Source organism: Mytilus edulis, chromosome 10, assembly GCF_963676685.1.
Source record: "Mytilus edulis chromosome 10, xbMytEdul2.2, whole genome shotgun sequence".
NCBI classification, from domain to species: domain Eukaryota; kingdom Metazoa; phylum Mollusca; class Bivalvia; order Mytilida; family Mytilidae; genus Mytilus; species Mytilus edulis.
Window position 1 is genome coordinate 74,059,782 of NC_092353.1, and position 10,935 is coordinate 74,070,716.

At 33.8% G+C, this 10,935-nt stretch overlaps 1 protein-coding gene across 1 annotated transcript; it reads left to right on the top strand.

The window, feature by feature from the left end:
* The first annotated feature begins 8,208 nt into the window (after positions 1-8,208).
* On the top strand, positions 8,209-9,297 carry LOC139492971 (IgGFc-binding protein-like). The gene has a single exon (XM_071281117.1). It carries the CDS (start codon positions 8,209-8,211, stop codon positions 9,295-9,297), a length of 1,089 nt encoding a protein of 362 aa, XP_071137218.1.
* The last annotated feature ends 1,638 nt before the right edge of the window (positions 9,298-10,935 follow it).

The following is a 10,935-nucleotide window of genomic DNA, read 5'->3' on the forward strand; positions in this document are numbered from 1 at the left end:
TGACCCATAAAACTATGTAACCTATTATTATTAATTCCTGCTAGATCTAGTAAGCTAAGTACAAAATGTATATTATTATATTAGAGTAAATTTATTTTGAAATCTGTAAATCTGTTATGTATGATAAGCGTTTCTTTCTTTTAAAACATAGTATTTCAAATTTTACATTCACTCTTATTCATATCACAATTCATATATGACTATGCGGTATGAGTTTTTTTCATTGTTGGAGGCCATATGCTGACATTTAATTGTAAACTGCTTAGTCATGTTAGTGCTATATTATTTGGTCTCAGTCCGGTGGAGAGTTGTCTCATTAGCAATCAGACCATTACTCAGATATTACTCGGACTTCAAACGGCTGTTTTGCAAGACAAGCTAGGCCCAAGAACGTAGGAAGTCAAGACTCAGAGTAATCTCGGACGGGCACAAGTTAACTGGTTTTAGACCCTTGCAAAAAAGAGGCAAACAACACATTCAATTTTCTAGTCAATCTGAAATTAAGTTTTTCATACTTTATTTTTCTTGAACTCAAAGGACTCTTACCAGTGATGCATTTTAATGGTTTTCCTATAGGTTGTCTAGGGGTAAACAAATTAATTTTGCGGACACAATGTTTTTACTGGCCATGGCCATATTGATGGTGGTTAATATTCTCGGTGGGGTTTATGTCGATCATATTTTTGTCAAAACTATTCATAACTTCATGAAAAAGTACATATTTCCATAAGGCAAAATAAAAAGAATATATATGTGTATTTCCAATTTCCATACCTACCCTATTATAAAAATTGTCTTCCTTCAAGTTTTATGGTAATTTCGCACTAGGCACTGTTACAGTCATAATTTCTCTCTCATAGACTCAATGTAAAAAAAAATGGTGAAAACTCTCATAGTCATATTAAAGTATGTCTGTCTTGGAGGCTCATCGCTACCATAGGCAGATCCAGCCCCCCCTCTTTTTTCGTGTGAAAACATTCGATTTTATACAGGTTAACACTTAAAGATGACTTTAGCGGGTCCCTCTGTTATGGCAGTCAGTGTCCCCCCCCCCCCCCCCCGAATCCCATTTATATGAAGTTCTGGCTACCACAAACGGATCAAAGTACATTCCTCCCCGACGACATTGGAGAATCTGTCGACTGACATTAATCATCGTTGCCTAACTATTTAAGCCTGTAATTTTCCCTCTGGAAGTAATCAGAATTATATTATCCGGCTGGCGTATCAAGTCACTGAAATGAGATTACTCGGACTTCAAACAGCTGTTTTGCAAGACAAGCTAGGCCCATGAGTGTAGGACGTCAGAGTAATCTCGGACGGGCACAAGTCAAATAGTCTCCTATAGAAAAATTCGACATCTGATAATATAGATATGAAATCATTACAGACATACAGTTGTCGAGTTGAGTAGAATATTCCTTATGAATGGCTAAATCTGAGAAATCTCGGACTACGAAGTGCATGTAAAATATAAGCAAATCTACATACCTGTATGAATAGCGTTCTATTGCGTATATGTTTCTGTTATATCAAAATGATAATGAATTGCGGCATACTGGCCAAAGAAGTGTTTTTCGTCCTTCCCCTTGTAACCATGTCAACTTCGCCGATTCTAAACATTCTTTTTACATGACGTCATGCGGGTGGTATTTGCCGCAATTAGCGTAGAAAAATAGTGCAAGCGCTTTCAGTATTAAACATAAGAAAAACTAATAAATAAGAGAATATTAAAAGGGTTATCTGTTTTAATTACTTTTCAAAAAATATTTATATTGGTATACGTGATTCTTGAGAATTGATTTCTAATTATGTTTACAGTCTCTGTTTGAATCTCTACGCATGATGGTAAAACACCTCTTACGTCATTATATCCCTGACGTCATTAGATAAAGTGTTGGGAGGAAAACAACAAACGGATTTTTGTTGTTGTTTATTTTTTGCATTACACAAAATTATGCATTGGAGTACATCTATAGAAATTCGACCAACAGTATATCAAACAGAACTTGTAGGATCCCTGCATTCGGATATTTTGCGATGTCTAAACTCCTACAGTTTTGGGATGCCAGCATCCAGTTTTTTCGGGATGCCAGCATCCTAATATAACGGGATGCCAGCATCTCAATATAACGGGATGCCAGCATCTCAATATAACGGGATACCAGCATCGCAATAAAACGGGATGCCATCATCTCAATATGACTGGATGCCAGCATCCCAATAAAACGGGATGTCAGCATCCCAAAATAACGGGATGCCAGCATCTCAATAAAACGGGATGCCAGCATCCCAATATGACTGGATGCCAGCATTTCAATATATAGGAAATCCAGCATCCCCAAAAAATAAAAAAATATTTAAAAAAAAATATATGCAAAACTAGAATCCCAGTAATAGTAAGATGCTCCAGTACATTATTATTTTAACAACAGCATCTACATCAAATGTTAATGCTGGAAGCATATAAAATCAAACAGACATCATATGTACTATAAAAAGATGCTACCTTATACAAAATATGAAAGCAATTAAAAAACTGAGAAATACTTTGACAAATTATTCAAAATTAGCATCTTTTCATTGACATATGCTATTTCCTAGTTATTTTACGGAATGTATGAAAAAACTGTACATGAGAATTATAAATTTTAGTTGAGAACGCATTCTATGTAAATTTTAAAATTGTTTGTATGCTCATTGAACGACAAATCTATGTGACGTAGTAAATTGTCTGACGTCAGACACAAAAATCAATGAATGTGTTTGTAGATATATGTTTTTGTGTTCTCTTAAAATGTTCCTTTTAAAATTGTTACACGATGATGACTGATGTACCCATATTTTGACTATTTTATTCATTGTGTCTGTTTAGTTAACGCATCAATGTAAATATAACGGAATTTGATGAGACTGTCATAAAAGTGAAAGGGTTAGCGCTATAAAACCAGGTTTAGTCCACCATTTTCTATATTTGAAAATGCCTGTACCAAGTCAGGAATATGACAGTTCTTGTCCATTCGATTTTGATGCGTATTGTTATATGATTTTGCAATGTGATTATGGACTCTCCGAATTGATTTTCCTCTAACGTCTAAGTTCAGTATTTTTGTGATTTTACTCTTAATGGTTATCAGTTAGATCACTCCCAGATTCGTATACCATCAACTTTGGTTCAACAAACATCAGATCTATGTCACTACTCTTAAAATGGAGCCATTCCCCTTTACTTCAGCTTCTAATTCTTGGAAAATTATTATCCATGGCTATGTCCCCTATTGTATACAAAACTCGCCTTGCCTTTACAAGATTTTTATCCAATTTTCTTGCACAGATAAGCGTCAAATTCCAGTGACTTTTTTCCATCTTACTTGGAAATTTGTATTGCATAAGATTCTTTGTAGTTCATGCATCACATGCAATATTTAAATTGATGAGTTATTGATAAAGGCAGCTGTAAAATATCGCTGTTCAAAAATCATAAATCCATAAAGATAAAACAAATCTGGGTTACAAACTAAAACCGTGGGAAACACATCAACAAAAAGAGGAAACAATGAATTCTGTTTACTAATAAACACAAACCAATGACCAAAATCACCCTCTAATATAAGTCTATGAGAATGCATGTATATACACTAGTGTTCAAAGTACAATTGCAATGTATCACATAACATACAAAATGTATGATTCTATCTATACAAATCGTCTATTTAGTACATATATATACAAGTTGATAGATACAAATGTATCTCGGTTAAGGACAGTTATATATGAATAATTGTTTAAACAAGTGACCATGCACAATTGTGGATCAAACAACGTAAATTATAAATTGATGAATTGAAGTAATACTCCATCTAGTGTATTCAAATTTCAAACAACACTAGAACACACCCTCGAAATCGCGGGCATTTAAAGCTTGATTGAAAATTTGTGGATCTGCCACTGTTTTGTCTGGAGAATTTCGGAAAATGTATCAAAAATCATAGGTAAATATTTTTAAGCCCTCTCTCTTTTTTTTCCGAAGTCTGTTTTTTTATGTATTCTGTTGAATTCATTTATTTAGCGGCGTGTCTGTATACTATGAACATACTATGATCTACGTAAAATTATTTACTATAAATAAAGTATATGTGCTATTAACAATCAATTCCAAGTTTCTTCTCCACGGTGGACCCCCTACATTTGTTAGAAAAATTGTTGAGTACATAGGGCAACAATGATGCACGACTGGAGTGGGACCCCTCTTAGGCAGTCAGTGCCCCCCTCCTTTGATGAAAATTTCTGGATCCAACACTGTATCATGGGAGAATATCAGCAAAAGCATCAAAAGTCATTGGTACATGGAGACAGGACAATTTTTTAAAGCCCTCTCTCTTTTTTTCCAAAGTCCGTTATTATTTTGTTTTCTGTTGAATTCCATCATTTTTGGCGTTTCTGTTTATTATAAACATACTTAGATCTCCGTAATATTAATTATCATAAATAAAGTGTTTGTGCTATTAACTACCAATTTCAAGGTTCTTCTCCACGGCGATCTCTGCTATAATATAAAGAGAGTCTCTATATATTATAGTAGTATAATCAAAGTATACATGCAGATAATCGCGAAAAAACTTGTTCTGTCCCGAGGACTTATGAAATTATTTGTAAGGAAGTTTAACCCTGAAGTCTTGACTTAAAAGTCGGACTGATAACGGAAACAATATCCGGACGTCTCTATGTTCGTTTTTCTCCCAAAATAACACAAACTGAATAATCATAAGAACAGATGACAAATGCGAATATGCAAGGTACCTATAAGACACAAAGGCATGATGATGGTTGTATTGTGGAAGGGAGAGAAGCGACACACAAAATGAGGTCTTCTCGTTTAATAGTATAGATAATGGAGTAAGGGGTTAAGTTTATTTAACAGTATAAACAATTATCATTCACCTCACTACTATATTTGGTTTCGGTTTCGATTTCTGTTTCGGTATGGTATCGCCTAATGGTGAACATGTCTGCAAGTAGTGACGTTTTTAATTGATAAATGACAGAATTTCAGATTTCTGTATTTAATTATTAAGATGTTTAATGGTTTGTTTTGATATTTATGTCAAGTAATAATTTTAATTGATATTTCATTTCGAAATATTTATACAAATATGCAGCTTATTTTAGCACAAGTATTTAACCATTGATAGGTAGTTTAAGATAACTGCTGTATAAAATAGCTACTAGTACTTTGTAGAATTGTTTATTCTGAAATTTATGTTGTATACCAATGAATAACACATTTTATGATATGCAACTTTTACATCTGGTACTGTTCAAAGAGTAAGAAGAGCATGACATACGCTACTGGTAGTTTGATAATGAAATCTGAAATTACATAATGTTGAATTTATGTAAACAAAACTAAAATTACTTTTCCAGATTAGATTTTCAATGATGTTGGAAACCAGAATATTTGAAAATCCAAAGACTGATATAGAAGAGCTGTAAATAATAAAGTTTAGCCAATCTGGACATGATATATGCATCAAAAGTAAAATCACAGACCACTTGATAAATAGAAGATAGATACAACAACAATCTTACCTGTGTGTAACCATATTTCAAGCACCGATTGTAACCTGCATAATCCTAGAAGTACATGAAAGCGAACGACATAGGCCAAATTATACCAGCTTACGACTTCCTCTTTATCATCGTTCACTACTACGTCATAACAAGTATGAAATATTTGATCCAAAACTTTTATCACTTGGAGAACTTTAGACTGTTGAAATTAGAATTAATGATTTGAGCGTTACTAATGAGTCTTATGTAAATGCAACATACGTGTGATATACATAATTGACTAGTATCTTTGATGAATTGTTTTAAAACAATTCGGAAACGTCCGTTTAATAAGTCTGTGAGGAAGTGTAACTTATAGCATCGAAAAGTCTAAAATGTAAAACAAAGTAAGCAGACAAGGAAATGCATGTTGTCATGCGCTTCCTTTCAAAGCTGATCACGCTTTAGTTCATGCGTAACCAATATATAGCTAGCAGGTTCAGTTGAGGTTCACATGAATACGGATCCATTGAGGTCAAATTATTTACTTGCAAAAGGATAATTCATTAGCAATGTTTCTGTACAACTGAACCTTACTGGAAATGACTGGTTGCTAAAATAAAAGCGAATTTTTAATTCACTATTTCCCTGAAACTGATGATTGTTTATTTCTATATCTCGTAGTTTGTGCCCCTCTAATTAGTTATAACAGTTAACAGGCTTATTAATTTGTTACGCCAGACGCTCGGTTTTTCTGCATAAAACTCCTCAGAGACTCATAGATAAAAAAAGTTAGGCTGAGGACCCTAAATTCCCAAAAAGTTGTGCCAAAAAAAGGTAATATATGCCCGGGATAAGAACATCCTTAGTTTTTCGAATAATTTATACTTTTGCAAACAGTAAATTTATAAATAAAAATACCATATAATTGATATTCATGTCAACACCGAAATGCTAACTACTGGGCTAGTGATACTCTAAACAATTATATAACGAAAAATTAAGACAAAACAAAACTGGGAAAATTTCGTATACTGGAATTTATATTTTAACTTAAAATGTCATCTCGATGATCCAATTAATTGTCTCATTCCCATTACCTTATTTATGATTACTTTCTATGATTTCCTAAAATGAGTCCTACGTTGCTGTACTGATACATGATGTGATTGGCCTATGTTTTCAAGCATTACGTCCTGTCCATGATCTCAAAAATGAAAGACAGTGAGATGAAAGGGAAAATGTTCTAATTGCCAATAAATCCTGGTATCAGACAACCACTGTGAGATAAACATTGATTACAAAGGGGGTGAGACCAGTAATGTTTACTGGGTAATGTCTACGGTTATGCAATGAAGCACGTCTCTTTTATTCATTAATCGTTACATTTAACTATTGGAACAAATGTTTTTTCCTTATTTGTTTCGGCATCAGCCATCCCTCATCCGTCAAAAACATAAGCATAGAAATCATTACAGTTCTGCTTAAAACTGTGCTTTACTTCATTTAAGATAAAAAAAAATTGTAAAAGTAACCTTGTTACTAAATTAGACCGGACCTTTGCAGTTATATCAAACCATTTCAAATCAAAAGGACTAGCATGATAGAACAAAGAAGATGCAAAAATATAAACAAATACATGTTTCCAATGTATATTATGTATTCCATTATTTACTATACAAAAACATATTGTTACTTTTTGTCATTCTTATGAGGTTGATGTAAACGCCAAGGAGACAAACACAACTATGTATGTTCAACACAAATCAAATTAAAACAATTGCTGCAGATGAAATCTTTAATACCTGTAGCTGTTTATCTACTTTATTTCTCTGTCAATTCTAAACAATAAGACATACATTATATATGGTAATGTCATCTGAGTTGATACAGCCTTTTATAAGCACTTGTTTTTTGTAAGACATCTCTTATTGCAACATCCTGAAAACAGTCTTTTGCGAATGCTTTATCGCCTATCATATTCTTTGCTACTCCTAGAAAAAGCCTTGAATAAATGTGTAAGAACCAATATTTTGGAGGAACTGTCATGTCGTTGTTACTAAGTTTTGATATTGTATGTAATAATTGATCGATAAAGTCCATACATGAGGTAATATCGTCTAAGTGGTAACAACACAAAAAACGGATGAAGTGTGCCACTGGTATACAAGGAAAGATGGTGAAAGGGTGTTTGATGTCCTGTCGTAATTCTGGTAAAATGGCTATAGTGTTTGGATCAATGCGAAGCATTAGAATCAATAAATGTTTTACGGCTTTGATATAGTTATCTGGTCCTATCAATTTTGTTACATATTCTTTCATTTTATCATTGAAAGCAAAATCTGAAATAAGAGTATGACTGTTCGACAAAGTGATGATTTCGTCCGTACATTTAGACAAAGCATGGTTTATTACAGCTAATCCGGCTGGATAATTCTTATGAACATTGAAAAATGAGGCCAATACCAGCCATCCTGATAATACATCTGATTGCAAACCTACCAACAAGTGACTGAGCCCGTGTTTGTACTCATTATAGTGTTGTTTGTTGTTAGATCTGTGGTGACCATCTGTACTTTGTGATACGAACTGGTGTGCAGTTGACAAAAATAGACTAAAGATCTGTTTTCCTACAACAATGCGAATCAGACTATCACTATGGACAAAAGTAACACAGAATATGCTCTACGTAACAATGCTTTCACATCGGATAGGATACATTTGGCTGGAGTAGAAGTTCACTCAGATGTCAGAATAAATCTTTACGGGTTTGAATACCATAGAGGATATTCTGAAGGATTCTTGTCATTGCCTTTGCGATTCGCCTCTAAAAAATACGTGATACCAAGCCTACCTCCATATTATAGTGAATTTACCTCATATAATTTGCTGGTCCTTTCACCGATTTATCAAAATACTACTGTCAGTATACATTTGAAATTGAAAAGAGGTGCTATAGCATATGGAAGCAAGCAGTATAATAACAACGACATAATCAAGCTTGTGATACACAAATACAACACGTTACAATTATCAACTACATCTGACTTATCAGGAACCATGGTAACATCATCAAAACCAGTAATTGTAGTCAGTGGTAATAAGTGTAATACTGCAGTACCAGCCGATATTAGTTTAGGTGGCTGTAGTTCATTTATAGAATCAGTATTACCCACCAACCAACTAGATAATATGTTTATTACTCCGCATATATCGACACGTTTGAATAACACTGTTCGTATTCAGGCTGTTTTCAGTACGAATTTGACCATTAAAACTGGTAACAAGACAATATCAAAAACACTAAACGCAAGAGATTACTTGGATTTTTATTACAACATGATATCTTTTATATCATCATCTGATGACATACTTGTCATTTCATATCCACACGGGTTAAGTGGAGGAAAAGGAGATCCTTTTATGATGACGATTCCCGGTGTAAATCAATATCTTTATGAATATGACTTCGTTGTACCAATAGGGTTTGATAGCTACATAAGCATAACTGTGCAGAGCGATGCTACTGATGGGTTTTTCCTGGATGGAAATTCTTCAAATAGTCGAAGTAGTGTTTTTAGCATTTCTGAAGGAACGAATAGTTTTAGCACTTTCAGTCTGCCTGTATCGACAGGGCTTCATCGCATAGAACATAAAAAGAAAGTACGGTTTGGTTTATGGATTTACGGCAATGGATTTAATTGGGTTGGTTACGGTTACCCCGCTGGAATGGCTTATAAACCTTAAAATTAAGTAAACTGATATTTTGCATAAACGAAATTGTGTTGTTGAGTTATAATTTAACATTACAGACTGATTACCTTATTTCTCTACCTTTGTATTGTCACTATTTGATTTGTTTTGTTAATGATTTAACACCTCGGAGTCCTCTTTTTTCTCAATTATCAAATTTTCAGCACAGAACTGTATCTCGAAAATACACAACGGACCCAAAGTGCACTGTCATCAAAAATTATGTTATTCATTACAGCGCCATTATTTATATCAAAATCAGTTTTTTTCAATAATTGTATCTGGAAAAAAAACGTTTTAATATATATATTTTAAAACATTTAGTAATTCATAAGAATCATATAACAAAAAACGAAATGTCATATCCATTAACTTTCCATCTCCAAAATTTGTTTAGGATTTTTTTATACCTCAAACCATTGCCAAGCTTCAAGCAAGTAGAGATAAAAAAGAAAAACCTAACAATTTTGCCTTATTTAATGTATAAACGTAAATGAAGCAAAGAACAACTATAAAACTACACACCAATCTGAAATAATGATAAAACTAAATGTTTGTGTTTGTGCATAGTACTCAATGGTCGATTAAATGTTAACCGACAAAAAACGAAAGAAACAGAAGAAAAAACCCTCTAACCCTCAGTTTAGTTGAATCTATCAAGAAACACAGTATTTTTGTTTGGTAACAGCATAGGTGCTTAGTTTTATGAACCAACCAAGCTTATTTTATCGTCGAAGTCCCGTATCAAGATCAAGAAATTTAGGCTCCTTGGATAAATATTTATGGAATTTGAAATTCCTTGAGCAGTATTTTTGTGCTACGGTCTTAATAAATTAGTGATATAACTTTACACCTATAGATCACTTGAAAGACTGTTTGTGCCGATTTAGAACGTGCCATGTTGCTCAGGAAGAGACTTTCATTTGATTAAGACGAAATGGACTATCAAGAGCTTGAAATATTGTAAGTCGACATGTTATAAAGATATAACCTGTCTATCGGTGAAGATTGTTCGGGAATATTAAGAGCTTGGAGATATGGAGAAGACAGAGACATATGTCTATGGTGAACATTTCTATGAATTATGATGAAAGGTTAAGGGAAAGAAGAATACGCTTATGTGTCGTATAGCGTTTAGTTTCGTGCAAAAGTTGACCAGTTAAGATTCATCGAGAGAAACGAAAATTCTGATAACGCTGTTTTATTACTTATAGCGTGTGTAGCGGGGTTGCTTCCCCTTAGTACAGGTAGAACATATAAAGCCAGTTTTAATCAACTGAGCTAGGGAATCGATTCTTTGGCTCAGTGGGTTAAAGCACTGACTGTCACCCAGACGACCGGGGTTCGAATCCCGGTGGTGACGATATGAATTTGTAAAGTAGATACGTGCTCTCCGGTTACATTTGGCGCCCGACTAAAAAAATTCACGATGGTTATCTGGAGTAAAGCCAGTGATTGTGTTGTTTAGAGTCATATATTAAGATATGATGACTCTTGTGGTGGGGGAATAGTGTAGCGGGGTTGCTTCCCCTTAGTACAGGTAGAACATATAAAGCCAGTTTTAATCAACTGAGCTAGGGAATCGATTCTTTAGTCCAGTCGAAATGTGAAACAATTGCTCAGATTGTGGTA